The following is a 27,817-nucleotide window of genomic DNA, read 5'->3' on the forward strand; positions in this document are numbered from 1 at the left end:
GTTACCTCATCTGTAAAATGGGGATTAAGACTGTGAGCCCCATGTGGGACAACATGATCACCGTGTAACCTCCCCAGTGCTTAGAACAGTGCTTTGCACATAGTAAGCGCTTAATAAATGTCATTATTATTATTATTATGTATATATATATATATATAATATGTATACACCTATCATTCTATTTATTTACATTGATGCCTGTTTACGTGTTTGGCTGTGTCTACATCTACCATTCTATTTATTTCTATTGATGCTGTTGACACCTGTCCACATGTTTTGTCTTGTTGTCCATCTCCCCCCTTCTAGACTGTGAGCCCGTTGTTGGGTAGGGACCGTCTCTATATGTTGCCAATTTGGACTTCCCAAGCGCTTAGTACAGTGCTCTGCACACAGTAGGCGCTCAATAAATACTATTGAATGAATGAATGAAATGAATGAATGCCGGTTTAGTTGTTTTGATGTCCGTCTCCCCCCTAATAGCCTGTGAGCCCGGTGTGGGCCGGGATTGTCTCTATGCCAGATTGTACTTTCCAAGCGCTTAGTACAGTGCTTTGCGCACAGAGCGCTCAGTACATACGACTGAATGAATGAATGCTCTGCACACAGTAAGCACTCAATAAATACAGCTGAATGAATGAATGAGTGAGTGAACTCCCCCTACAACGTCCACTTACGTGGTGGTGGGGATCACTTAGAGGCAGCATGGCCTGGGTCACAGGACTTGGGTTCTAATCCCCCTTCCGGCACACGTCTGCTGTGTGACCTTGGGCAAATCACTTCACTTCTCTGGGCCTGTGACCTCATTTGTAAAATGGGGATTATGACCGTGAGCCCCACGAGGGTCAACCTAATTACCCCAACCCAGCCCACACATTTTGTTACCCTAATGCCTCCATCTCATCTGTCTCGCCCACATCCTGCCTCTGGCTGGAAACACCCTCCCTCCTCATATCAGATAATCAATCAATCAATCAATCGTATTTATTGAGCGCTTACTATGTGCAGAGCACTGTACTAAGCGCTTGGGAAGTACAAGTTGGCAACACATAGAGACAGTCCCTACCCAACAGTGGGCTCACCGTCTAAAAGATAATGATAATAATGGTATTTGTTAAGCGCTTACTACGTGCAAAGCACTGTTCTAAGCGCTGAGCACCGTCCTAAGTGCCGGTACAATTGCTCTCCCCCAATTCAAAGCTTTATTGACGGCCCATCTCCTCCAAGAAGCCTTCCCTGACTAGGCTCCACTTTTTCTCATCTCCCACTCCCGTCTCTCCCCCTCTAGACTGTGAGCTCATTGTAGGCGGGGAGTGTCACTGTTTATCGTTGCACTGTACTTTCCTAGCTTAGTATTCATTCAATCATATTTATTGAGCGCTTAATGTGTGCAGAGCACTGTACTAAGCGCTTGGGAAGTGCAAGTTGGCAACATATAGAGACGGTCCCTACCCAACAGCGGGCTCACAGTCTAGAAGACTGTCGTAGTACAGTGCTCTGCACACAGTAAGTGCTTAATAAATACGACGATGAATGAATACTGTGGATCAGTGACCGGGGCGCACTCCGGGGTGGGGAGGCCCGTCGGTCACCCCCATTAGATGGGAAACACTGCGAGGACAGGGATCGTGTCTTCCCCTTTTATTCGGTGCTCTGGACACAGCAGACACTTAATGAATAAAACCACGGCTATGGCTACCATTAGGACCGAGTGGCCGCCAGACCTTGAGGAAAGAGACGATCTCCTCGTTGGGCCTGGGGGTGGTGAGGCTGGAGAGAAGCTCACCCTTGTAAAATCAGAGCTTGAGGGGCGCGCTGTTTTAGCCCCCGGGCCGCTCCCGGGGGCCCTCCCGGTTCCTGATTCTCCCCCGGCGATCCGGCCTAGGCCATCTCGCATCCCCGCCTCTCCGGTCGGTGGTCCAACAGGGACCACCCCGCGCCCCGGACTCTCCCCACAGTGAGCCAGCACGGACCGCCCCGCGCTAGCCACTCTCCCCTAGTGACCCATCCACGGGTCTGTCCGAAGCCCTGCCCGTCCCCACGTCCTCCCCGCTGTCCCGCCGAGTCCCGCTCGGAGCCGTGACAGGGCAGGGGAGGGTCCGGCCGGGTGGGGTCAGCGGGGCCGGCTCGGCCGTCTGAAGTCGAACCCGTGACCTCTGACTCCAAAGCCCGGGCTCTTTCCACCGAGCCACGCTGATGGGCGGCTCGGATTCCCGCCGAGAACCACCTGGGTCCCCTTCCCCCAGGAAGCAGCGTGGCTCGGTGGCCCAGTGGAACAAGTCTGCTGTGTGACCTTGGGCAAGTCACTTAACTTCTCTGAGCCTGTTACCTCATCTGTAAAAATGGGGATTAAGACTGTGAGCCCCACGTGGGACAACTTGATCACATTGTTATCCCCCCCAGCGCTTAGAACAGTGCTTTGCACAGAGTAAGCGCTTAACAAATGCCATTTAAAAAAAAAAAAAAAAAAAGTCAGTAGCCCGGGCCGGGCCCGTCCCAAGGCCGGCCTGAGCCCAGTGGGGAAAGACACAGTGGTCCCCCGTCCCGCCCCCCGCCCCACCATGGCTGACTCGCAAATCTGATCCAGGGCTCGTTTATTTCCTCCTTACAAAAAGCAGCCCCCCGCCACCCCCCCCCGCCCCATCCCGTCCCAGGAAAACGGTCTGCTTTACAAATATTTAAAAATGAAAACCCAAACGGGGGCAGGTTACTGAGGACCCGGGGCCCGGGCGCGTGAACGTCCCGACGGGCCCGGGAGACCCCTCCTCCCCGCCCCCACCATCCAGCCCCCCAAACCCTGCCAGGGCTGGGGAGGGGGCCGCTCGGCGTTGAGGGAAGATTCGTATTCCAAGGTAGCAAATTCTAGTAAAAAAATAGTCCATGTGTTAGCACCGCCTCGCCGCCGCTGCCGTCCCCGGCCGGGCCCCCGAGTCCCGGCTGACCCAAGGTGGGGTCCCGGCGCCATGGGGGGCTCCGGCGCTTCCGGGGCGCCGCCCCCGCCTCGGGCCGGGATCCCGGGCAGGACGCCGGCCCGGGCAGCCCGTGGAGGGTGACCCGAGGCGGCAGGTGACCCAGGGTGGCGGCTACTTGTCCGTCAGCAGGTCCAGCTGCTCCTGGAACTCGGTGAACAGCCGCTGCAGGCGCAGGTTCTGGCCGATGACGGGGAGCAGCTCTTCGAGGAGCCCCCTCTTCCGCAGGCCCTGCCCGGAGAGCCGTGCGCGCGGTCAGCCTCGCTCCCCCGCCCGGACCCGCGGGCGCCCGGACCCCCTCGCTCCCCCGCCTGGACCCGCGGGCGCCCGGACCCCCTTGCTCCCCCCGCCCGGCCGGACGTCGGAGGTGGCAGGGAGGACGGGGCTCACCACGACCGTCGACTCCCACTGGCTGCCGGCCGAGTGATGGACGGGGCCCAGCAGGTCCGTGCACAGCTCTCGCAGGCGGCACTCAAACCCTGCGGGGGCCGGGACGGCGGAAGAGGGGGACAGACGGGCGCAGGGAGGGAAGGGCGGAGAAGGGATGCCGGCGTTACCGAAGGTGCGCCAACCCCACCCGACGCCCCCCGTGAGCTCTGGTGCTGTCCCAAACCGGCTTGGAAGGGGTCCGGGGGCCCGCCCCGAGCCTGAACAAAGACCCAGGGCGTCTCCAACCGCCCACCACGTGACCCTTTCTACCGCCCACGTCGGAGAGGGAGGCGAGCGAGGATATCAGGAACGGGCGGGGGCGGAGAGGGGGTGGGAGTCGGGCTGCGTGGGGGTCGGCGGGGCCCCGCCTGACCTTCGTTGACCAGATAGCGCGCGTAGACGAGGAGCCAGTGGCGGTACTCGTGGCTGGACTGGAGCATGAGGGCGGCCGCTACCTGGGTCTCCAGATAGGCCAGGGTGGTCTCCTGCTGCACCAGGTGGGGCGTCCCAAACAGCCTGGCGGCCTGGCGGCCTGAGCTGACACACAGACACACCGCGCGCGAACGGGGGGCTCGGACGGGGGACGGGGCGGACGGAGGCTCGGGAAGGGGCTCGGGGCCGGAGGGAAGCCGGATGGGGCCCCGAGGGGACGGGGAAGGCCACCGCGGCTCGCGCCCACCCTCGCCCGGCTCAACAGGACGTCGGGACCCCCAGCCGGACGTCACCGCCCGGGGCCGAGGTACGGGGCGGGCCCGCTCCCCGAACCCGAAAGGCGGAGGGCCCGGGGGCGGCGGCGGCGGCGGCGGCGGGCACGGGACGGGGATCGGGGCCACGGGGCGGGCGTACTTGGCCGTGCGTCCCTGGATGATGGCGAGGGGCCCGGCACACAGCATGGCCTCCTGGGAGGCGCGGCTGGTCCGGAAGTCCGCGCACAGCGCCAGCCAGTCCTGCTTGTCGGACACCAGGTTCCTGCGGGCGGCACAGGTCCCCGCTCAGCCGGCCGGTCCCCGGGCGGGCCGGGGCCGGGGCGGCGAGGGGGCGGGGGGCGCTCACCAGGTGGCCAACGAGGGGTTGAAGCAGTAGGCCTTCCCGTCCGACAGGTTCATCACGGGGATGCCGTGCTGCGTCAGCAGGGTCTGCGACACCGTGGCGTCACCGCCTGCGGGAGGGTGGCATCGACGGGCTCGGACCCCCGGCGCGCCCGGCGCCTGCCCTCCCCGCCCCGGGCAGAACGCTACGAGCGACGGACTCGAGCGCGGGAGGCTCGCGTTACCTGATAAGATGGTCTGCACGGATTCGTCCTTCACCACGGCCACCTGCTTGTGGACGTCCCTGGGGCCGGCCGGCCGGGGGGCAGCGAGGGAGGGAGGAAGGGGAGTTGGCCGCGGCCGTCGGCCGAGACCCGGCCCCGCGCCACCCACCCGGGGGGGACGAGGGCGAGAGAGGGGGCTCACCAGACGGACAGGGTGGCGGCGGTGGTCAGCGCCATGACGTAGGAGCCCGTGCAGTGCAGCGTGGAGACGGGGGAAGGCAGGACCATCGGGGGCAGGAGGCGGCGGCCGCAGGCGGAGAACACCGACACGGTCCGCTTCTCGCAAGCCACGCACACCACCTCGCTGGGCGGGACACGGGGGTCCCGTCACGCCCGCGCCCCGCGCCCGGGGCGGGCGGGAGGGTCGGCGACGGAGCCCGGGGAGGGGGGGCCGGGGGGAGCCCGCCGGGGAGCTTACCGGCTGCCGGCGGCGGTGAGGACGCGGCCGGGGACCACGTTCTCCCAGCCGCGCCCTTCGCGCGTGCACTTGAGGCGGCTCAGCCGGGCCCCGCCCAGGCCGGCCACCTCGTTCTCCACCTCCAGGTACACGGACGGGTCGGTGCTCACCTGGCGAGAAACCCGCACCGTCGCCACCCCGCCCCGGGGGAACGCGCGGAGACACGCGGAAGGGCCCGCGGGCGACGCGGGGGTGCCCCTCCAACCCCCCCGATCCCCCCGCCCCGCGGCTTTCCTGACCTGCAGCGAGAAGGATCTCTGCAGGGCGGGGGCGGGCAGGATGAGGGGCAGGGCCGCGGTGCCCACGCCGTCCTTGTCCACGCTCTGGGCCGCCGGACACTGACAGACAGGCGGCCCGGAGGGGGTGAGGCCTCGGCCGGGAGGCCCCGGACCCCCCGGCCGGCTCCCTCCGGGGCTCGGGGCCGCCGGCCTCCCAGCCGCGGGTACCTGGACGGAGAGGGCCACGGGCACCAGGCGGGGATCCTTGCGCGGGCGGCCCTTCTTCTTCTTCTCCACCGTCTCGGCCTCCAGGTCCAGCTTGCGCTTGGGCGGGGCTGAGGGCCGGGCGGGCGGGATCCTGTCCTCGCTGTCGCTGCTGCTCTCCAGGACGTCCCGGGCCTTCGCCTCCTTGGCCGGCGCCTGGTCTTTCAACCTGCCGGAGCCGGCGGGGACCGGGAGCCCCCGTTGAGGCCCGCGCCCCACTCGCCCCCGGCCCGGGCCGGGGAGGGGAACCGGGGGCCGGGGCGGAGCGGGGATCCCCCGGAGGAGCCCGCCCCCCTGCCGGCCCTCGGACCTGTCCAGCGCCGCCTGGTTCCCGCCGCTCCCGGCTGCCGGCCCCGCCGTGGGCTTGGAGCGCTCGGTGAAGCGGGAGTCGAACGCCTTCATCGGTTCGATCTTGGCCGGGGTGCCGAGCCCGGCGGGGGCCGCGGGGGTGGCCGAGGCCGAGGTAGCGTTGGCGCTGCGGGGGCAGACCGTCGGCCTCTGGGGTCCCGGAGCCCGGCCGGCTTCCCCCAAGCGGTCCCGCCCCACCGGCGGGGATCCCCGCGGGTCGCTCGGACGGGACGGGACGGGACGGGAGGAGGGCGGGAAACAGCCGGGAACAACGGGGGCGGGCGGGCTCAGTGCGGGGGGCCGGGCCCCCTGCCCCGGAGACCCGCCCGGGGGTCCCGGGATCCCGGTGGGGGAGTGCTCGCGGGTCCCCGGCGCTCACCCGTCCCTGCCGGCCGCGTCGCCCGCCGGCCTGACCGCCGCCGGCTCGAGGGGAGGCTTGTAAGTGCCGAGGGCGCCGGCCACGCCCGGGTCCAGGGCCAGCAGCTGCTCGCCGCTCTGCGCCGACAGCATGGAGCCCGCCAGCGAGCCCGACAGCGGGATGCTATTGAAGAACGCCGTGGAGAAGTCCCTGCCGCAGAAACCCGCTTTAGGGGCCCTGACACGGAGGGAGGGAGGCGTGCCCGGATCTCCGCCCCACCTCCCGGAAGGCCGGATGGGGGGCTTCCCTCCCTCCCCCACGCCCGCCCCCATCCCGGTCCTGGGGACGCACCACGGGGGACCCAGGCGCTCTCGTTCATCCATCCGCCCGCCCACCCGTCCGCCCGCCGGCCCGGGCGGGGCCAGCCGGGCAGTCGGCGGGGCCCCCCGGCCGTACCCGGTGTCCAGCTGAGCGATGCAGAGAGGGGTGATCCTTCTCCGGCCGTCCGCCGTCCGCGTCTCCACCTGCTTCTTCAGGAGGTTCTGGAGGGGAGCGAGCGGGTGAGCGGGGAGGGGACCACCCGTAGGGGACCGCGGACCCCCACGCTGACGGACAACAGCGGTGGGGTCGAAGGAGAAGGGGGCGACTGAGTGGGGCCACACGCGTCCTGCTGTTTCATCCCGGCCACGGCGGGCTCCCTTCGGCCTCCCTCCTGCCCCGGTTCCCGCACCCCCTTCGTATCGCCGACCCCGGGCCCAGCCCCGCCACCTCCCTCCTCCCTCCCGGCCCGGCGGGCGGGCGGACGGACCTTCCTGATGTCCTCCAGGCTCTCGCCGTTGACCATGCCGGCCGCCTTGGGGGCCGCCGCCTCGTCCGGGGCGGCGGCCCTCGGCTCGGCCGCGGGCTGCCGCCGCCGCCGCTGCTGCTGCTGGTATTTGAGCATCTCGGGGTTCTCGATGATGGTGGTGGGGAGCTGGGCCTCCGTCACGATGGCCAGGCTCTTCCCGTAAGTCGACTGGTGGATGTTGCTCTGGCGGGGCCGTCGCGGAGCGGGACGAGGGGGAAGGGAGGGGACGCGTTCAGGAGAGGGGGGATGAGGGCCCCCAGCCGGCTCCCGCCCCCCACCCCCTCCTCCCCGGTGGTACCTTCTCCTCCTCGCTGAGCGGGTCGCCCAGCTCGTCCTGGGAGAAGCCCAAGAAGGCCACGGAGCCATCCATCGAGCACACCAAGATGCCCAGCCCGTTCAGGGTCCTGGAAGGGCGGCGCGGTGGGCGGCGGCAACGTGGACGTCAGCGAGGCGGGGGTGGGGGCCGGCGTCTCCCTCCCCGTCCCCCACCCCGGGTGGCCCCAGCCCAGAGGCCTCACCAGGAGATGTCCATGATGGACTTGTCGAACAGCTCGTGGATCACTACCAAGGGGCGCTTCAGGCAGGTGAGCTGCGGGGGAAAGGGCGCTCGGGTCAGGCACGACTGCTCCCCCGGGCCCGGGCCGGGCCGGACCCCGGCGCGGGACGCCGGGCTTGGACGGGGAATCAATCAATCAATCAATCAATCGTATTTATTGAGCGCTTACTATGTGCAGAGCACATTGGGAAGTACAAATTGGCATCACATAGAGACAGTCCCTACCCAACAGTGGGCTCACAGTCTAAAAGGGGGAGACAGGGAACAGAACCAGACATACCAACAAAATAAAATAAGTAGGATAGAAATGTACAAGTAAAATAAATAAATAAATAAATAAATAGAGTAATAAATATGTACAACCATATCTACATATATACAGGTGCTGTGGGGAAGGGAAGGAGGTAAGACGGGGGGATGGAGAGGGGGACGAGGGGGAGGGGAAAGAAGGGGCTCAGTCTGGGAAGGCCTCCTGGAGGAGGTGACCAGAGGTGTGATCGGGTTCTTGGACGGGGAAGGCGGCCTCACCCAGACAGACAGCGAGCGGTCTTTGCTTCCGACGGCGCAGCAGCAGTAAGGGCAGCTGGGCTTCGGAGGGCTGCCGTTCCTCTGCTTCTTCTTGAAGATCTTGGGGTTGAACTTCTAAAGAAAAGAAGAAACACGCTGGGGGAGTGGGAGGGGGCTCTCCCCTCAACGTACCCGTACCCGACTCTCCCCCTCCGTCCCCGTCTCTCCGTCAGCACCCCAACACGGGCCCTCCGCGGTCACGCAGAAATCCGCCCGCTCCACTTCGCTCGGGAACGGCCGAAGAGCCGGCGGCACCGTCTCAAGGGTCGTGGGAGGAGGACGAGCCCCCCGTGGAGGGTCTGGCCGGGCACCGTCGTCATCTAGAGCTAGAGGGGGCGCGGGGGGGGGATCCGGGGGGGGGCACTCACCACCACGGTCACGGCTTTGCGGTGACCCACGAAGTCCATGTTGGTCTTCCAGCCGTCGCGCTCGATGATCTGGGCGGTGGGCCCCGAGTTGTTCATGGCGTGGGCGGAGACGAGGTAGTGGCCGTCGGGCGACCAGCTGAGCCGCAGGACGTGCGTGGTGCCCCCGCACTGCAAGCGCGGCCGGGGTCAGGCCCCGTCTGCGGCCCCCGCCGCGCGCCCGCCCCCGCCCACCCCGGGCGGCCCACCCCACACCTCGTCGAAGGGCTCGGTGATGCTGGCCTCCAGCTGCCAGTCCAGCGTCCGCCACACTTTGAGGCTGCGGTCGTCCGCCTGCGAGGCGATGTACTTGCCCACGGGGTCCCACGTCAGTCCCTTCACCAGGCCCGAGTGGCCCCGCAGCGTGGCCAGGATCTCTGGGGAGGCGAGGTGAGGCGGCCCGTGGGCTCGGGGCCCGGGAGACGGCCCCGACCCGGGAGCAGGGAAGGGGGAGGCGGCCCCGACCGGCTGGGCCGGGAGACGAGCGGGCGGACGGGGAAGCGGGGAGGGCGAGGGACGGCACACCTGGGAACTTGACCGCGTTCCAGATGACGACGGTGTTGTCCACGCTGCAGGAGGCCAACCAGGCGTCGTGGGGGGACCAGGCCACGTCCATCACATCTGGGAGTGGGGCCGGAGAGGCTGGTGGGCACGCCCCCGCCGGCCCGGGCACCGGCCGCCGCTCTCGTCTCGGCCGGGCCGCGGCTCGACGCCTCCCCCGCCCCCAGCCCCCGACTCACCGCCTGAGTGGCTGCGGAGGATGGACACGCAACGCCACTGCTCTACGTTGGCCACTTTGCTGCTGGAGCCGAACACCGTGCTGGGTCCCATGAGCCTGGCGGGCGGGCGGGCGGACGGGGAAGGACGGACACCACAAGGTCTCGGCCCCTCCCCGAACACGGGGCCCAGCGTGGTGTACGCGTGCCCTCCGCCCACAATCGCCCCGGGGTGGGTAGCCGCAGCCGGGCGGAAGGCACGGGGGGGTTGGGGGGTGCGGGGGCGGCGCTTACGCGGTGCGTGTCCACACCATGATGAGCTTGTCGTCGCCGCCGGAGGCCAGGCACGCGCCGCTGTGGGACCAGCGCACGCAATTCACGCAGGCTGCGGGGGGACGACGGCGTGTGGGCGGGAGACGGAAAGAGAGGGGAAGAGCGAGAGAGCGCTGAGCCACTCCGACCGCCGCCGCCGCCGCCACCGCTGAGTCTCCCGCTGGGCGCCGAAGCGGGGAACGTTCCCGGGCGGCCGGGCCGTCCGCCCTCCGCCCCGGTCCCCCGCCTCCGGCCGTCCTCCGCCCTCCTGCCCCCCGGCCCCCCCCCCGCGCACCCAGGTGGTTGTCCATCTGGCACAGCATCTTGGGGATGTTCTCGTCCTTCTCTTCCTCCTCCTTGAGGACGGGGCCCAGGCTCCAGATGACCACCTTCCCCGAGTCCTGGCCTGAGGCGCACAAGCGGGGACCCGACCTCGTCGGTGGCCATCCGCGGACGCCCGGCTCCCGGCGCTTCCCGCCGCCCCCCCAGCCCCGACCTGCCCGGAGCGCTTCACGCCATCCCCGGAGCCCCCATTCCCGACGCCCCCCCGGCGGACCGGCCGGCCCTCGCACCTGGGGCCCACAACGGACGGGCCGCCCGCGGAGACAATCGGGTCTCCCGCCCCGTCCCCCTCCCGGACCCCGGGTGGCCACGCACCTTGCCCGCCAGTGGCGAACTTGGTCCCATCAGGGTGGATGTCCACCGAAAAGATCGGCTTGCCTGGAAACGAGGGAAGACCACCAAGCTGACCCCCCAGCAGAGCCCACGTTCCCCCTCCTGACCTGGGGGGCGGGGGGGTTTGGGGCACCGTCGAATACGACACCAGGCAGGGGCCCCACGGGCCCATCCGGCCTGAGGGGGGGGGGTCCGATCCTCTGGGTCCCCACACATCGAGCAGCCGGTGACGGCAACGGTGGGATGGCGGGCTGGGGACCGATCCGTCAACCGGGCAGTGGCCACGCCGTCCGACCGCGGTCACTCGGGAGGGAGGGGCGTCCCCCGCCTTCCCGCGCCCCGTTCCGCAGTGGGGGGGGCCCGATGGCCACGAGGCCGCAAATCGGGGGTCCTGGCGGCCAAGCCTCCGTTCCCCTCGTTGCTGTCACGGGCTCAGGGACCCTTTTAGACTGTGAGCCCACTGTTGGGTAGGGACTGTCTCTATATGTTGCCAATTTGTACTTCCCAAGCGCTTAGTACAGTGCTCTGCACATAGTAAGCGCTCAATAAATACGACTGATGATGACCCAGCGTGACCCGTCCGGCTGGACGCCGCCTCGCTGCTCTGAGGGGCTCGGGCCTCGAATCCCCCCCACGCTTCTCCCACCGGGGTCCCTCCCTGTAGCTCTCCGGCCGGGAACGCTCCTCACGCGTCTCCCCGGAGGGATGGGGGGCTCCCCGCGGCCCTCCGTAGGAGGGTCAGGCAATGGGGGGCTGAGACCCCAGAGAACGGGCACGGAAAGGGGTGGGGGGAGGAGCTGGAGTGGGTGGTCTAGACTGTGAGCCCACTGTTGGGTAGGGACCGTCTCTATATGCTGCCAACTTGTACTTCCCAAGCGGTTAGTACAGTGCTCTGCACACAGTAAGTGCTCAATAAATACGACTGATTGATTGATTGATCTGTCTTGCTCTGGCCCCCACCGGACCGGCCCACCCCAGCCCGCGGAAATGGGCAAGGAAAGGGGTGGCCAGTATGGAGCCGTTTGGGGAGGGTCCCCCCTTCCTCACTCTGCACCCCCATCGGACAGACCGGCCGCCCCCGGACCCGACCCGAGGGGAGAAGGAAGGGCAGGGGGCAAGGCCAAGATGGGGGCCGAAAAAGGAGCAGAGAAGCAGCGTGGCTCAGCGGAAAGAACCCGGGCTTGGGAGTCAGAGGTCATGGGTTCAAATCCTGCCGCTGCCACTTGTCAGCCGTGTGACTTTGGCCAACTCACTTCACTTCTCTGGGCCTCGGTGACCTCATCTGTAAAACGGGGATGAAGATTGTGAACCTCCTGCTGTGGGGCAACCTGATCACCTTGTAACCTCCCCGGCACTTAGAACAGTGCTTTGCACACAGTAAGCACTTAATAAACGCCATTATTATTATTATTAAAAAGAGGCTAAGAAAGTAACTTGAGTATAAGCCGTTGTTGGGTAGGAACCGTCTCTGTTGCCACCTTGTACTTCCCAAACGCTTAGTCCAGTGCTCTGTACACAGTAGGCGCTCAATAAATACAGTTGAATGAAAGAAGTAGGGTGGAAGTGTTGGAAGGTGCGGGGCCCGGGGGGGCTCGGCCGGGGTCTGGGCGCAATGGTGGCTCAGTGGAAACAGCCCGGGTTTGGGAGTCGGAGGTCGTGGGTTCTAATCCCGCCTCTGCCCCTTGTCAGCTGGGTGACTTTGGGCGGGCCACTTGACTTCTCTGGGCCTCAGTTCCCTCATCTGTCAAATGGGGGCAAAGGCTGGGAGCCCCATGTGGGACACCCTGATCGCCTTGTAACCTCCCCAGCGCTTAGAACAGTGCTTTGCACATAGTAAGCACTTAATAAATGCCATCATTATCATTATTTTTTAAGGAGGCAGCTTGGCTCAGTGGAAAGAGCCCGGGCTTGGGAGTCGGAGGTCGTGGGTTCTAATCCCGCCTCTGCCCCTTGTCAGCTGGGTGACTCTGGGTGAGTCACTTGACTTCTCTGGGCCTCAGTCCCCTCATCTGTCAAATGGGGGTGAAGGCTGGGAGCCCCATGTGGGAAACCCTGATCGCCTTGTAACCTCCCCAGCGCTTAGAACAGTGCTTTGCACATAGTAAGCGCTTAATAAATGCCATCATTATCATTATTTTTTAACGAGGCAGCGTGGCTCAGTGGAAAGAACCCGGGTTTGGGAGTCGGAGGTCGTGGGTTCTAATCCCGCCTCTGCCCCTTGTCAGCTGGGTGACTTTGGGTGAGTCACTTGACTTCTCTGGGCCTCAGTCCCCTCATCTGTCAAATGGGGGCGAAGGCTGGGAGCCCCACGTGGGACACCCTGATCGCCTTGCAACCTCCCCGGCGCTTAGAACAGTGCTTTGCACATTCATTCATTCATTCAATTGCGTTTATTGGGCGCTTACTGTGCGCAGAGCACTGTACTAAGCGCTTGGGAAGTACAAATCAGCAACATGCAGAGATGGTCCCTACCCAACAACGGGCTCACATAGTAAGCACTTAACAAATGCCATCATTATTGTTATTTTTTAAGGAAGCAGCATAGCTCAGTGGAAAGAGCCCGGGCTTGGGAGTTGGAGGTCGTGGGTTCTAATCCCACCTCTGCCCCTTGTCAGCTGGGTGGCTTTGGGCAGGTCACCTGACTTCTCTGGGCCTCAGTCCCCTCATCTGTCAAATGGGGGTGAATCAATCAATCAATCGTATCTGTTGAGCACTTACTGTGTGCAGAGCACTGTACTAAGCGCTTGGGAAGTCCAAGTTGGCAACACAGAGAGACGGTCCCTACCCAACAATGGGCTCACAGTCTAAAAGAAGACGGGTGAAGGGTGAAGACTGGGAGCCTCACGTGGGACACCCTTCAGTCATTCATTCATTCAATCGTACTTACTGAGCCTTCATTCATCATCATCATCAATCGTATTTACTGAGCGCCTACTGTGTGCAGAGCACCGTACTAAGCGCTTGGGAAGTACAAATTGGCAACATATAGAGACAGTCCCTACCCAACAGTCATTCAATCGTATTTACTGAGCGCTCACTGCGTGCAGAGCACCGTCCTAAGCGCTTGGGTGGCTTTGGGCGGGCCACTCGACTTCTCTGGGCCTCAGTCCTCTCATCTGAGAAGGACGAGAGCGAAGCAGCGGGGCTCAGCAGGAAAGAGCCCGGGCTTTGGAGTCAGAGGCCATGGGTTTGAATCCCGGCTCCCCCACTTGTCAGCTGGGTGACTTCGGGCGAGCCACTTAACTTCTCTGGGCCTCAGTTACCTCGTCTGTACAATGGGGATGAAGACTGTGAGCCCCCTGTGGGACCACGTGATCACCTTGCAACCTCCCCAGCGCTTAGAACAGGGCTTGGCACAGAGTAAGCGCTTAATAAATGTCATTATTATTCTCTGTCTCCCCCTTTTAGACTGTGAGCCCACTGTTGGGTAGGGACTGTCTCTATGTGATGCCGATTTGTCCTTCCCAAGCGCTTAGTACAGTGCTCTGCACATAGTAAGCGCTCAATAAATACGATTGATTGATTGATTGATTATTATTATTACTATTATCTGTCAGATGGGGGGGAAGGTTGGGAGCCTCTCACGTGGGACCCCCTGATGGCCTTGGATCCTCCCCAGCGCTTAGCACCGAGTAAGCGCTGGGCAGATGGCTTCATTAGTGTCCTTATTATTAGGAGGAGGAGGAGGATGATGATGATGATGATTGCTCATCTTGGGGGCGGGGCTCACCATTGTGGTTGACCCAGGTGGGCTTCAGGAGCTTCATGGTTCGTCAGGCGGGACGGACGGGACGGACGGAGCCCCCCTTTTTCTCCCCCTTCCTTGTCCTCCCGCCCCTTGGGGGTCAGGGCCGGGCCTGGGGGTCCCTGGCCCTCGGCCCCCCCCGCACCCCCTCCTCCCCTCCTCCCCTCCCCCTCGCCGGAAGTCGAAACCCCCGCGCCACCGAGAAAAAGCCCCGGCCACAAACGCACACCCGCACACACCACGTTCCCCCCCCCCAATCTCGTTCCCCCCTCATCACGTCCTCCCGTCATCAATCAATCAATCAATCGTATTTATTGAGCGCTTACTATGTGCAGGGCACTGGACTAAGCGCTTGGAAAGTCCAAGTTGGCAACATCTAGAGACGGTCCCTACCCAGCAGTGGGCTCACAGTCTAGAAGGGGGAGACAGAGAACAAAACCAAACGTACTAACAAAATAAAATAAATAGAATAGATAGGTACAAATAAATTAGATAAATAAAGAGTATAAAAATATGTACAACCATATATACAGGTGCTGTGGGGAAGGGAGGGAGGTAAGATGGGGGGATGGAGAGGGGGACGAGGGGGAGAGGAATCAATCAATCAATCAATCAATCGTATTTATTGAGCGCTTACTATGTGCAGAGCACTGGACTAAGCGCTTGGGAGGTACAAATTGGCAACACATAAGAGACAGTCCCTACCCAACAGGGGGCTCACAGTCTAAAAGGGGGAGACGGAGAACAGAACCAAACATACCAACAAGATAAAATAAATAGGATAGATATGTACAAATAAATTAGATAAATAAATAAAGAGTATAAAAATATGTACAAACATATATCCATATATACAGGTGCTGTGGGGAAGGGAGGGAGGTAAGATGGGGGGATGGAGAGGGGGACGAGGGGGAGAGGAATCAATCAATCAATCAATCAATCAATCGTATTTATTGAGCGCTTACTATGTGCAGAGCACTGGACTAAGCGCTTGGGAAGTACAAATTGGCAACACATAAGAGACAGTCCCTACCCAACAGTGGGCTCACAGTCTAAAAGGGGGAGACGGAGAACAGAACCAAACATACCAACAAGATAAAATAAATAGGATAGATATGTACAAATAAATTAGATAAATAAATAAAGAGTATAAAAATATGTACAAACATATATCCATATATACAGGTGCTGTGGGGAAGGGAGGGAGGTAAGATGGGGGGATGGAGAGGGGGACGAGGGGGAGAGGAATCAATCAATCAATCAATCGTATTTATTGAGCGCTTACTATGTGCAGAGCACTGGACTAAGCGCTTGGGAGGTACAAATTGGCAACACATAAGAGACAGTCCCTACCCAACAGGGGGCTCACAGTCTAAAAGGGGGAGACGGAGAACAGAACCAAACATACCAACAAGATAAAATAAATAGGATAGATATGTACAAATAAATTAGATAAATAAATAAAGAGTATAAAAATATGTACAAACATATATCCATATATACAGGTGCTGTGGGGAAGGGAGGGAGGTAAGATGGGGGGATGGAGAGGGGGACGAGGGGGAGAGGAATCAATCAATCAATCAATCAAGCGCTTACTATGTGCAGAGCACTGGACTAAGCGCTTGGGAAGTACAAATTGGCAACACATAAGAGACAGTCCCTACCCAACAGTGGGCTCACAGTCTAAAAGGGGGAGACGGAGAACAGAACCAAACATACCAACAAGATAAAATAAATAGGATAGAAATGTACAAGTAAAATAAATAAATAAATAAATATTATTATCATGCTCCTCTCCACATCTCGTCCCCCCCCATCACCATCATCATCATCAATCGTATTTATTGAGCGCTTACTGTGTGGGAAAGGCTGACTCCGACTTAAATTCACACCCACAGGATGCGTTTTTCAGGGACCCGTTGTGTTGTAAGTCCAAGGTCAGACTTGTTACCCCTGATCTATTCAATATGCCTTAATAATAATATAATGCTGTTATAGTTGTGGCATTTGTGAAGTGCTTTCTATGGGCCTATATATATGTATATATGTCTGTACATATTTATTACTCTTTATTTGACTTGTACATATCTATTCTATTTATCTTATTTTGTTAGTATGTTTGGTTTTGTTCTCTGTCTCCCCCTTTTAGACTGTGAGCCCACTGTTGGGTAGGGACCGTCTCTATGTGTTGCCAATTTGTACTTCCCAAGCGCTTAGTGCAGTGCTCTGCACATAGTAAGCGCTCAATAAATACGATTGATGATGATGATGTGCAGAGCACTGGACTAAGCGCTTGGGAAGTCCAAGTTGGCAACATCTAGAGACGGTCCCTACCCAACCGTGGGCTCGCAGTCTAAAAGGGGGAGACGGAGGACAAAACCAAACATACTAACAAAATAAGATAAATAGAATAGATATGTACAAATAAATTGGAGTATAAAAATATGTACAAACATATATACATATATCCAGGTGCTGTGGGGAAGGGAAGGAGGTAAGATGGGGGGGATGGAGAGGGGGACGAGGGGGAGAGGAAGGAAGGGGCTCAGTGTGGGAAGGCCTCCTGGAGGAGGTGAGCTCTCAGCAGGGCCTTGAAGGGATTCTCCCTTCAAGGATCACGTTCATCACGTTCCCCCCTCCTCACGTTCCCCCCATCTCGTTCCCTCCTCATCACGTCCCCCCGTCATGCTCCCCTCCACATCTCGTTCCCCCCCCATGTTCCCCCCTCACGTCCCTCCATCACCACATTCCCCCCACTACGTTCTCCCCTCATCACGTCTCCCCCCATCTCGTTCCTTCCTCATCACGCCCCCCCATCATGTCCCCCCCACAGCTCGTTCCCCCCTCATCACATCCTCCCAGACATCTCGTTCCCCCATCATCACGCCCCCCATCACGTCCCCCATCTCTTCCCCCCACATCTCGTTCCCTCCTCATCACGTCCCCCGCACACCACGTTCATACATTCATTCATTCATTCATATTTATTGAGCGCTTACTGTGTGCAGAGCACTGTACTAAGCGCTTGGGAAGGCCAAGTTGGCATCATTACGTCCCCCCCCAACACATTCCCCCCATCTCCTTCCCCCCAATCAATCGTATTTATTGAGCGCTTACTGTGTGCAGAGCACTGTACTAAGCGCTTGGGAAGTACAAGTTGGCAACATTCCCCCCCCACACCACGTTCCCCCATTGTTGTCTACCAGCAAACTTGGCATGACTGACTCCATCATCATCATCAATCACATTTATTGAGCGCTTACTGTGTGCTGAGCACTGTACTAAGCGCTTGGGAAGTACAAGTTGGCAACATACAGAGACAGTCCCTACCCAACAGGGGGCTCACAGTCTAAAAGGGGGAGACAGAGAACAAAACCAAACATACTAACAGAATAAAATAAAATGCATCTTGTGCGTGCCAACAGTAACCCTTTATTTTGTGCAGACCGGATGCACTTTATTTAGTGTTTATAAAGTAACATTAACCAAAGTGGCTCCTCTCTGTCTGGAATGTCCCCATACTGTGTTGACCATTATCAATCAATCAATCGTATTTATTGAGCGCTTACTGTGTGCAGAACACTGTGCTAAGCGCTTGGGAAGTCCAAGTTGGCAACATATAAAGACAGTCCCTACCCAACAGTGGGCTCACAGTCTAAAAATAATAATGATGGTATTTGTCAAGCGCCCACCATGTGCCAAGCACTGTTCTAAGCGCTGGGGGGGGACACAAGGTGATCAGGTTGACCCCCGAGGGGCTCCCAGTCTTCATCCCCATTTTCCAGATGAGGGAACGGAGGCCCAGAGAAGTGAAGTGACTTGCCCAAAGTCACCCAGCTGACGATTGGCGGAGCCGGGATCCGAATCTGTTATCAATCAATCAATTAACCAATCGTATTTATTGAGCGCTTACTGTGTGCAGAGCACTGGACTAAGCGCTTGGGAAGTACAAGTTGGCAACATATACAGTCCCTACCCAACAGTGGGCTCACAATCGAAAAGTTATCTCCTGATAACACTCCCCCAGCGCTTAGAACAGTGCTTTGCACAGAGTAAGCGCTTAATAAACGACGTCACTATTTATTTATTTATTTATAAGGCGACTGAAGGAACGAACCGAGGGGCGCGGACCGCCGGGCGCGGCGGAACCCTGGGGGCGCGGGAGCGCGCGCGCGGCCGGACCGGTGAGAGCGCTGCACCGCCCGGAGGGCGGACGCGAGGGAGAGCAGGGGCGCGAGGGCGGGCGCGTGGATGTGCGCCTGCGCAATCGCGAGGGTTTGCGCCTGCACGATCGCGGGGGCGGGCGCGGGGATATGCGCCTGCGCGATGGCGAGGGCGGGCGCGGGGATGTGCGCCTGCGCGATGGCGAGGGCGGGCACGGGGATGTGCGCCTGCGCGATGGCGAGGGCGGGCGCGTGGATGTGCGCCTGCGCGATCGCGAGGGCGGGCACGTGGATGTGCGCCTGCGCGATCGCGAGGGCGCGCGCGAGGCCTGGCGCCTGCGCAGTCGCGGAGGTCATGGCCGGAGTGGCTGCGCTGGGGGTCGCGCTGCGCCTGGGCCGCTGCCGCCGCGGGGGCAGGTGAGTCCGGCTGCCCTTTGACCCCGTGACCCCGTGACCTTGGGAGCCCCTACTTAGGGCGCGCCTTTATAACCCTGCCCTATGCGCTTGGGAAAGTCCACTTACAACACTGCAGAGCGCTTCTGTTGGGTAGGGACCGTCTCTATATGTTGCCAACTTGCACTTCCCAAGCGCTTAGTACAGTGCTCTGCACACAGTAAGCGCTCAATAAATACGATTGATTGATTGATTGATTAACAAATAACAAGAGAAGCAGCGTGGCTCAGTGGAAAGAGCCCGGGCTTTGGAGTCAGAGGTTCAAATCCCGGCCCTGCCAGTTGTCAGCCGTGTGACTTTGGGCAAGTCACTTCACTTCCCTGGGCCTCAGTTCCCTCATCTGGAAAATGGGGATGAAGGTTGTGAGCCCCATGTGGGACAACCTGATCACCTTGTACACATTGTAAGTGCTTAGCAAATACCATCATCATTCAAGGCCCTACTGAGAGCTCACCTCCTCCAGGAGGCCTTCCCAGACTGAGCCCCTTCCTTCCTCTCCATTCCCTCCCTTACCTCCTTCCCTTCCCCACAGCACCTGTATATATGTATATATGTTTGTACAGATTTGTTATTCTTTATTTATTTTATTTGTACATATCTATTCTATTTTGTAGTATGTTTGGTTTTGTCTCCCCCTTTTAGACTGTGAGCCCACTGTTGGGTAGGGACTGTCTCTATATGTTGCCAATTTGTACTTCCCAAGCGCTTAGTACAGTGCTCTGCACACAGTAAGCGCTCAATAAATACAATTGATGATGATGAAATACCAAAATCATGATTAACACTGGGGAAACAGCGTGGCTCAGTGGAAGGAGCCCGGGCTTTGGAGTCGGTCACGGGTTCAAATCCCGGCTCTGCCCCTTGGCTGTGTGACTTGGGGCAAGTCACTTCACTGCTCTGGGCCTCAGTGACCTCAGCTGGAAAATGGGGATGAAGACTGGGAGCCCCACGTGGGACAACTTGACTACTTTGTATCTGCCCCAGTGCGTACATTCATTCATTCGGTTGTATTTATTGAGCGCTTACCGTGTGCAGAGCACTGTACTAAGCGCTTGGGAAGTACAAGTTGGCAACATAGAGAGACTGTCCCTACCCAACAGTGGGCTCACAGTCTAGAAGGGGGAGACAGAGAACAAAACAAAACATATTAACAAAATAAAATAAGTAGGATATGTACAAGTAAAATAGAGTAACAAATACGTACGAACATATATACAGGTGCTGTGGGGAAGGGAAGGAGGTAAGGCAGGGGGGATGGAGCGCGAAATCCCCTCGTTATTATTATCGTCTTCCCCCTAGTTCCTTGCCCTACTCCCTCTACTAGCCCCCCTATGCACCCCCCTCCATCATTCTAGGCTTAGGTCAGGCAGGATAGGAGGACAGTGGTGACCCTGCTGGGCACAGGTGGGGGACTGTGATGGACAGCGGTGACTTGGCAGGGGAGGGGCGTGATGGACCGTGATGACCTGACTGGTTGGGGGCTCAGGGAGGGCAGAGTCTGACTGGAGCCTAGGAAGCCTCAAACGCTCCCTCTGATGTCTTCCTCTGCAGCCTGTTCCCGCCCTGGCACCTTCCCGTCCGAGAGAACCACTGGCAGACGTCACTGCTGGCGCTGCGGGCGGCCCTGCCCCTGAGGTATTCATTCATTCAATCGTATTTACAGAGCGCTGTACTAAGCGCTTGGGAAGTCCAAGTTGGCAACATATAGAGACGGCCCCTACCCAACCGTGGGCTCACAGTCTAGAAGGGGGAGACAGAACAAAACAAAACACATTAACAAAATAAAATAAATAGAATAGGTATGCCCACCTGGCCTCCGGGAGGACCAGAGGGGAATGGTCCGAGTCGCCGAGGGGAACCGTGTAGCTCTGGCAGAGCCCCGCAGTCAAGCAATTGATTGTATTGATTTGGTGCAGTGCCCTGGAGTGAAAATATAACAAAGCTGTGTAAACAACAGTACTAACTGGGTATCTGTTAAGCGCTTACCAGGCCTTTTAGGAAGCGCTGGGGTGGATACAAGCAAATCGGGTTGGTCCCTGTCCCACGTGGGGCTCACAGTCTTTATCCCCATTTTACTGATGAGGGAACTGAGGCCCAGAGAAGTGGACTTGTCCAAAGTCACAAAGCGGCAGAGCCGGGGTAAGAACCCAGCCCCTTGGGACTCCCAGGCCTGACTTGGCCGCCGACCCCTGTTGACTCCTGGCCCCGGGTGGGGGCTACGGAGCCCCGGGGCATACCCGCTACCCGGCCGAGACAGGGCAGAGGTCATCCAGGAGAGTCCACCCCTGGCCCAGGGAGGCCCGTTGAGGCCCCGGGAGGAATTTCCCACGAGGGCGGAGGCATCTCGCTTCCAGGGCGGAGCCCATGAAGAAGAAGAAGCGGGTAGACCCGAAGAAGGACCAGGCTGTCAGGGACCGGCTGAAGAAGAAGCTGAGGCGGATGGAGAAGGCGGCCCAGGAGCTGGTCCCCATCGAGGACTTCATCACCCCCGTGAGATACATGGACGCCGACAGGTAGGGCCGCGGGCGGGGGTCCTCGGGCACTTCCCAGCGTGGGCTGGGCGCCCACCCAGCCCCGCCCCTTGGCATCCGGCAGGAAGCGGGCACCGGTGGTGCTCTCCGCAGAGGAGGAGGAGCGGCGGGCGCATCTGATGAAGCGCTGGGCGGCGTACAAGCAGCAGGAGCACGAAGCCGAGCGAGCCACGGTGCGGGCCCTGCTGGCCGCCCAGGAAGAGGCCCTGCGGGAGCTGCTCCTCGAGGCCCCCGCCCTGCACCGGGCTGCCCTGGCTCGTGACCACCACCTCTTCCCCTTCGACAGGGAGGGGCCCCGCCACAGCCCCCCCATCCCCGGCTACCAGGCCCCCGAGGGGAAATACAAGGACGTGACCAGAGCGTACACGCAGGTGGAGACCAAGAGGTAGAGCCGGCAGGCCCACCCCCCCACGGTCCCAGGCCGCCGGCCCCCCACCTCTCTGCCCCTCCCCGGCTGCCACTCTGTAATAAAAGCAGGACAGAGTCGGAGCTTGTGGAGGTCTTGCTGCCGACCGGGAACCGGTCAGGGGCCCGGGAAACGAACTCCGGGCCAGCTGGGTTACCCACGCGGAAATGGGGCCCGCTTCTGGGCTGGGTCAGACGCACACAGACACCGTGGTGGGGGGACCTGAGTGGAGGGGAAAGGGACGGAGAGGGGAGAATCGGCGGGGTGCCGTGGACCAGGCCGGGTCACTGCAGGGAGAATCGAGGACAGAGAGGGAGGAGGCGGGGGTCGGGGACGGTCCACGCCGGGTCACCGGGGGACGTTTAGGGACGGAGAGGGGAGAACCCAGGGGTGTGGGGCGGTCCGTCCTGGAGGAGAGTCGGGCGGCGTGGGGTGGTCTGACCCTGACGACGAGGGTGGGTGGCCCAGGAAGTGACCTCAGGGGGAGTGATGACCCAGGGAGCACCGTCCACCCCTGGCTCGCTGACTCTGTGAGCCCACTGTTGGGTAGGGACTGTCTCTATATGTTGCCAACTTGTACTTCCCAAGCGCTTAGTACAGTGCTCTGCACACAGTAAGCGCTCAATAAATACGATTGATGATGATGATGAGGTTAGAGGGTGGCGGGGGCAACTGCCGTTACAGTGAAAACTCCGGTCCCTAAAGGGCACCACGGTTCCCCCCTGCACCTAGGGCGAAGGGCTCGGGGACACGTGTGTCAGGAGGCCCCCCCGGCTTGAGCTGAGCCTGCACCCCCTGCCCGCAGGGCCCCAGCAATCGCTTTGGGGAGGGAGCAGACACGATACCTGTTTATTACGGAAGCCGCGGTTCGGTGGGCGCCAAAGTGGGACTGAGGCCAAGGTGGCTCACCCAGCCTCTAGCAGCCTGTAATAATAATAATAATAATAATGATAATGGCATTTATTAAGCACTTACTATGCACAAAGCACTGTTGTAAGCACTGGGGAAGTTACAAGGTGATCAGGTTGTCCCACAGTCTTAATCCCCATTTTCCAGATGAGGGAACTGAGGCCCAGAGAAGTTAAGTGACTTGCCCTAAGTCACACAGCTGACAAGTGGCAGAGCCGGGATTTGAACCCGTGAACTCTGACTCCAAAGCCCGGGCTCTTTCCACTGAGCCACGCTGTAGATACCCATCTGGGTTCTTCACCCTAACACCTGCAGTACTTGTTAAATAATAACAATAATGATGGTATTTGTTAAGTGATTACTCTATGCCAACCACCGTTCTAAGCACTGGGGTAGATACAAGGTGACTTGTTAAATAATAACAATAATGATGGTATTTGTTAAGTGATTACTCGGTGCCAACCACCATTCTAAGCACTGGGGCAGATACAAGGTGATCAGGTTGTACCACACGGGGCTCCCGGTCTTAATCCCCATTTCACAGATGAGGTCACTGAGGCACAGAGAAGTTAAGCGGCTTGCCCAAGGTCACACAGCAGACAAGTGGCGGAGCCAAGTCCTCTGACTCCCAAGTCCACGCTGTTTCCACGTAGCCACGCGGCTTTGCGCTAAGCACTGGGGTAGAGATGAGATAATCGGGTCAGACGCTGTCCCTGTCCCACGTGGGCCTCAATCTAAAGTGGAGGTAGAATAATAATAATAGTGATGGCATTTATTAAGTGCCTACTATGTGCAAAACACTGTTCTAAGCGCTGGGGAGGTTACAGGGTGATCAGGTTGTCCCACGGGGGCTCACAGTATTCATCCTCATTTTACAGTTGAGGTAACAGGCCCAGAGAAGTGAAGTGACTTGCCTAAGGTCACACAGCTGACAATCGGAGGAGCAGGGATTTGAACCCATGACCTCTGACTCCAAAGCCCGGGCTCTTTCCGCTGAGCCACGCTGCTTCTCTAGACTTCCCCCTTCTAGACTGTGAGCCCACTGTTGGGTAGGGACCGTCTATATGTTGCCAATTTGCACTTCCCAAGCGCTTAGTCCAGTGCTCTGCACACAGTATGCACTCAATAAATATGATTGATTGATTCTCTAGAACAGGGATTCAGTCCCCATTTTTCAGATAAGGAAATTTAGACACAGAGAAGTTCGGCAGCTTGCCCACGGTCACACAGCGGGCCAGCGGTGGACCTGGGATCAGAACAGGCTGCTGGTCTGCTTTTTTAAAAAATGGTATTTATTGAGCGCTTACTACGTGCGTCTGTCTCCCCCTCCTAGACTGTGAGCCCGCTGTTGGGTAGGGACCGTCTGTATATGTTGCCAACCTGTACTTCCCAAGCGCTTAGCACAGTGCTCTGCACACAGTAAGCGCTCAATAAATACGATTGAATGAATGAATGACGCCATTCTGAGCGCACGATGAGCAGTTAAGGCTATATGCCCGGCCCAGGACTAAGCACTAAGTAATCAGTTTGGACAAGGTCCACGTCCCAGGTGGGGCTCGAGTCGCCATTCCCATTTTACAGATGAGGTAACTGAGGCCCAGAGGAAAGACGTACCGTGCCCGAGGTCGTCCGGCTGGTGAGCGGCGGGGCTGGGATTAGAACCCGGGTCCTCTGGGCTTCTTGGGGCCAAGCCCCACGGCTCCTCCCTCCTTCTCGGGGTCCGGGCGCCGTCGGTGTGCCCGTCACTTGGGGCCGTCCTGGTCGGGCAGGGGGCAGTGCCAGTCCTCCGGGGGCCTCCGCCTCAGGACCCACACGGGGTCGGGCGCCCGTTGCCGGGCCCGGAGTCGCGCCCGCTCGCTCTCGCGCAGGGCCTGCTGCGGAAAGAAGCAGCGTGGCTCAGCGGAAAGAGCCCGGCCCTTGGGAGTCAGAGGCCCCTCCGCCGCTTGTCAGCTGTGTGACCTCGGGCGAGTCACTCCACTTCTCTGGGCCACAGTTACCTCACCTCTAAAATCAATCAATCAATCGTATTTATTGAGCGCTTACTATGTGCAGAGCACTGGACTAAGCGCTTGGGAAGTACAAATTGGCATCACATAGAGACAGTCCCTACCCAACAGTGGGCTCACGGTCTAAAAGGGGGAGACAGAGAACAGAACCAAACATACCAACAAAATAAAGTAAGTAGGATAGAAATGTACAAGTAAAATAAATAAATAAATAAATAAATAGAGTAATAAATATGTACAACCATATAAAATGGGGATAATAATAATAACAATGGCATTTATTAAGCGCTTACTATGTGCAAAGCACTGTTCTAAGCGCTGGGGAGGTTACAAGGTGAGCACATCCCACGGGGGGCTTCATTCCCATTTTACAGATGAGGTAACTGAGGCCCAGAGGAAAGAAGTACCGTGCCCAAGGTGGTCCAGCTGATGAGCGGCAGAGCTGGGATTAGAACCCAGGTCCTCTGGGCTTCTTGGGGCCAAGCCCCATGGCTCCTCCCTCCTTCTCGGGGTCCGCGACCATTCCCATTCCCACATTCTTAATCCCCATTTTACAGATGAGGTACTGAAGCACTGGGAAGTGAAGTGACTTGCCCAAAGTCACACAGCTGACAATTGGCAGAGCGGGGGTTTGAACCCATGACCTCTGACTCCAAAGCCCGGGCTCTTTCCACTGAGCTATGCTGCTTCTCAAAAAGATCATCATCATCATCAATCGTATTTATTGAGCGCTTACTGTGTGCAGAGCACTGTACTAAGCGCTTGGAAAGTACAAGTTGGCAACATATACAGTCCCTACCCAACAGTGGGCTCACTACGTGGGACAACCTGATGACCTGCTCTCTCCCCCAGCGTTTAGAACAGTGCTTGGCACATAGTAAACACTTAACAAACGCTATTATTATTATGGAGGGGAGCTGTCAGGAGCACAAGTGTTAAGCACTTAAATACCAACATTATTATAATACAGAAGCAGCATGGCTCAATGGAAAGAGCAGGGGCTTGGGAGTCGGAGGTCATGGGTTCTAATCATGCTCCGCCACTTGTCAGCTGGGTGATCACTTAACTGGGCCTCAGCGACCCCACCTGTCAAATGGGGATTAAGACTGAGTCCCACGTGGGACAACCTGATCCCCTTGTATCCCCCCAGCGCTTAACACATAGTAAGCGCTTACAAATGCCATCGTTATTAGTACTGAATCTCCCCCAGCGCTTAGAACAGTGCTTGGCACCTAGTACGCGCTCAACAAATACCATCATCATTATTACTGGACGAGATCCCGAATTTCAACCCACCCTTAAGGGGTCATCCGGGTCAGTCCCCTGCCTCCAGGCCGTCCCCCCACCCTACCCCAGCCCGTTACCTGGGCCTCTGGGCTCCGTCGCTCCTCCCACTCCCGGCAGCTGGCAAAGTCTAGCTTCCACTGGGCACAGGCCGGGGCCTCCCCGAAGGCGTAGTAGTGGTGGACGAGGTTGCGGACGCTGCGGCACAGAGTCCACTCGGCCCAGTAATCCGCACAACTCCGCGGGGGCTACGCGGACCGGCCGGGGTCAGCGGCCCCCGGGGCCGGGGGCCGAAGGCCTACCCCAGGGCCGTGTCCACCCCGCAACTCCAAACTGGAAATCCAAACTCTGCCCTCATCATCATCATCATCAATCGTATTTACTGAGCGCTTACTGTGTGCAGAGCACTGGACTAAGCGCTTGGGAAGTCCAAGTTGGCAACATCTAGAGACAGTCCCTACCCAACAGTGGGCTCACAGTCTAAAAGGGGGAGACGGAGAACAAAACCATACTAACAAAATAAAAAAAATAGAATAGATATGTACAAGTAAAATAAAGAGTAATAAATATGTACAAACATATATACATATATACAGGTGCCTCCCTCCGAGCCCACAGCCAGTGAGCCCCGTGTAGGCCCTCATAATAATCACGGTATTTGTTAAGCCCTTACTATGTGCCGGGCACTGTTCTAAGCGCTGGGGAGGTTACAAGATGATCAGGTTGTCCCATGTGGGGCTCACAGGCTTCATCCCCATTTTACAGATGAGGGGACTGAGGCCCAGATAAGTGAGATGGCTTGCCCCAGGTCGCCCAGCGGACAGGTGGCGGAGGGGGGATTAGAACCCACGTCCTCTGCTTCCCCAGCCCGGGCTCTTGCCACTAAGCCACGTTGCTTCTCATCATTGTCAGCTGTGTGACTTTGGACAAGTCACTTAACTTCTCTGTGCCTCGGTTACCTCATCCGGAAAATGGGGGTTAAGACTGTGAGCCCCCCGTGGGTCTAACTGATCACCTTGTAACCTCCCCAGTGCTTAGAACAGTGCTTTGCACAGAGTAAGCGTTTAATAAATGCCATCATTATTAGAACACTACTTTGCACATAGTAAATGCTTTACAAATCAAGCGCTTAGTACAGTGCCAAACGCTTAGTACAGTGCTCCGCACACAGTAAGCGCTCAATAAATACAATTGATGATGATAAATGCCATTATTTTTAGACTGGGAGCCTGCTGTTGGTAGGAAACGTCTCTGTACGTTGCCAACTTGTACTTCCCAAGCGCTTAGTACAGTGCTCTGCACACTGTTAGCGCTCAATACATATGAATGATTATTATTCTAGACTGTGAGCCCACAGTTGGGTACGGACCGTCTCTATATGTTGCCAACTTGCACTTCCCAAGCGCTTAGTCCAGTGCTCTGCACACAGTAAGCGCTCAATAAATACGAGTGAATGAATGACCTTGTCTCTACCGCAGCGCTTACTACAGTGCTTGGCACCTAGTGGGAGCTCAGCGTGTCCCAGTGGAATCATTATTCATTCATTCAATCGTATTTATTGAGCGCTTACTGTGTGCGGAGCGCTGTACTAAGCGCTTATTATAATCACATTTTTATTCCAGCAATTAGTGCTTCGCACATGGTAAGCTTTCAACAAATACCATCAAAATCGTTATTATTATTATTATTATTAATAATATTATTATCACGATTAGGCCCGGCCTTCCCTACTTCCCCGCAGCTACTGACCGTCCAAGCGCCGCCGCCGCCGCCGGCCATCCCGCCAACGCCGCCGTCGGCTGGCCCCGCCCCCTGGGCGCCCTCAGCCAATCGGAGAGCGGGAGTGCGAGTGACGGGCGGGAGACGCGGCCAATGAGCGCGCGGCCCGAGG

At 58.9% G+C, this 27,817-nt stretch overlaps 3 protein-coding genes across 3 annotated transcripts; 1 reads left to right on the plus strand and 2 right to left on the minus strand.

The window, feature by feature from the left end:
* Nucleotides 1–2,761: 2,761 nt before the first annotated feature.
* On the minus strand, nucleotides 2,762–14,265 carry LOC119942007 (protein HIRA). Its single transcript, XM_038762647.1, has 25 exons — nucleotides 14,160–14,265; nucleotides 10,412–10,474; nucleotides 10,050–10,160; nucleotides 9,737–9,827; nucleotides 9,467–9,561; nucleotides 9,252–9,347; nucleotides 8,943–9,103; nucleotides 8,691–8,858; nucleotides 8,284–8,397; nucleotides 7,718–7,788; nucleotides 7,498–7,603; nucleotides 7,161–7,382; nucleotides 6,809–6,894; nucleotides 6,374–6,562; nucleotides 5,957–6,121; nucleotides 5,611–5,815; nucleotides 5,404–5,502; nucleotides 5,126–5,274; nucleotides 4,850–5,011; nucleotides 4,669–4,727; nucleotides 4,449–4,554; nucleotides 4,242–4,364; nucleotides 3,769–3,932; nucleotides 3,357–3,445; nucleotides 2,762–3,197 (listed from the first exon to the last, which is right to left on the minus strand). The coding sequence occupies exons 1-25, from the start codon at nucleotides 14,194–14,196 to the stop codon at nucleotides 3,081–3,083; spliced, it is 3,048 nt and encodes a 1,015-aa protein (XP_038618575.1). The 5' UTR covers nucleotides 14,197–14,265; the 3' UTR covers nucleotides 2,762–3,080.
* A 4,424-nt stretch (nucleotides 14,266–18,689) lies between these two features.
* Nucleotides 18,690–21,810, plus strand: MRPL40 (mitochondrial ribosomal protein L40). The gene is made up of 4 exons (XM_038763097.1): nucleotides 18,690–18,754; nucleotides 20,342–20,425; nucleotides 21,145–21,303; nucleotides 21,386–21,810. Exons 1-4 carry the CDS (start codon nucleotides 18,693–18,695, stop codon nucleotides 21,708–21,710), a joined length of 630 nt encoding a protein of 209 aa, XP_038619025.1. The 5' UTR covers nucleotides 18,690–18,692; the 3' UTR covers nucleotides 21,711–21,810.
* Nucleotides 21,760–27,705, minus strand: C21H22orf39 (chromosome 21 C22orf39 homolog). Its single transcript, XM_038763098.1, has 5 exons — nucleotides 27,676–27,705; nucleotides 26,007–26,174; nucleotides 24,251–24,510; nucleotides 22,573–22,651; nucleotides 21,760–21,949 (listed from the first exon to the last, which is right to left on the minus strand). Exons 1-3 carry the CDS (start codon nucleotides 27,703–27,705, stop codon nucleotides 24,379–24,381), a joined length of 330 nt encoding a protein of 109 aa, XP_038619026.1. The 3' UTR covers nucleotides 21,760–21,949; nucleotides 22,573–22,651; nucleotides 24,251–24,378.
* Between the last annotated feature and the right edge of the window lie 112 nt (nucleotides 27,706–27,817).

This window comes from Tachyglossus aculeatus, chromosome 21 (genome assembly GCF_015852505.1).
Source record: "Tachyglossus aculeatus isolate mTacAcu1 chromosome 21, mTacAcu1.pri, whole genome shotgun sequence".
Taxonomy (NCBI): Eukaryota; Metazoa; Chordata; class Mammalia; order Monotremata; family Tachyglossidae; genus Tachyglossus; species Tachyglossus aculeatus.

Bases quoted from the DNA above. Each gene is read 5' to 3' on its own strand.
- C21H22orf39 (XM_038763098.1), bottom strand. From the start codon at position 27,705: ATGGCCGGCGGCGGCGGCGGCGCTTGGACG. The intron at 26,175-27,675 runs GTCAGTAGCTGC...CGGTCCGCGTAG, and splicing joins GCGGCGGCGGCGCTTGGACG to CCCCCGCGGAGTTGTGCGGA. The intron at 24,511-26,006 runs GTAACGGGCTGG...TTCTTTCCGCAG, and splicing joins GACGGAGCCCAGAGGCCCAG to CAGGCCCTGCGCGAGAGCGA.
- MRPL40 (XM_038763097.1), top strand. From the start codon at position 18,693: ATGGCCGGAGTGGCTGCGCTGGGGGTCGCGCTGCGCCTGGGCCGCTGC. The intron at 20,426-21,144 runs GTATTCATTCAT...TCTCGCTTCCAG, and splicing joins CGGGCGGCCCTGCCCCTGAG to GGCGGAGCCCATGAAGAAGA. The intron at 21,304-21,385 runs GTAGGGCCGCGG...GGCATCCGGCAG, and splicing joins AGATACATGGACGCCGACAG to GAAGCGGGCACCGGTGGTGC.
- LOC119942007 (XM_038762647.1), bottom strand. From the start codon at position 14,196: ATGAAGCTCCTGAAGCCCACCTGGGTCAACCACAATG. The intron at 9,828-10,049 runs GTGCGCGGGGGG...GTCCCCCCGCAG, and splicing joins CCAGATGGACAACCACCTGG to CCTGCGTGAATTGCGTGCGC. The intron at 4,728-4,849 runs GTGAGCCCCCTC...GGCCGGCCCCAG, and splicing joins GCCGCCACCCTGTCCGTCTG to GGACGTCCACAAGCAGGTGG.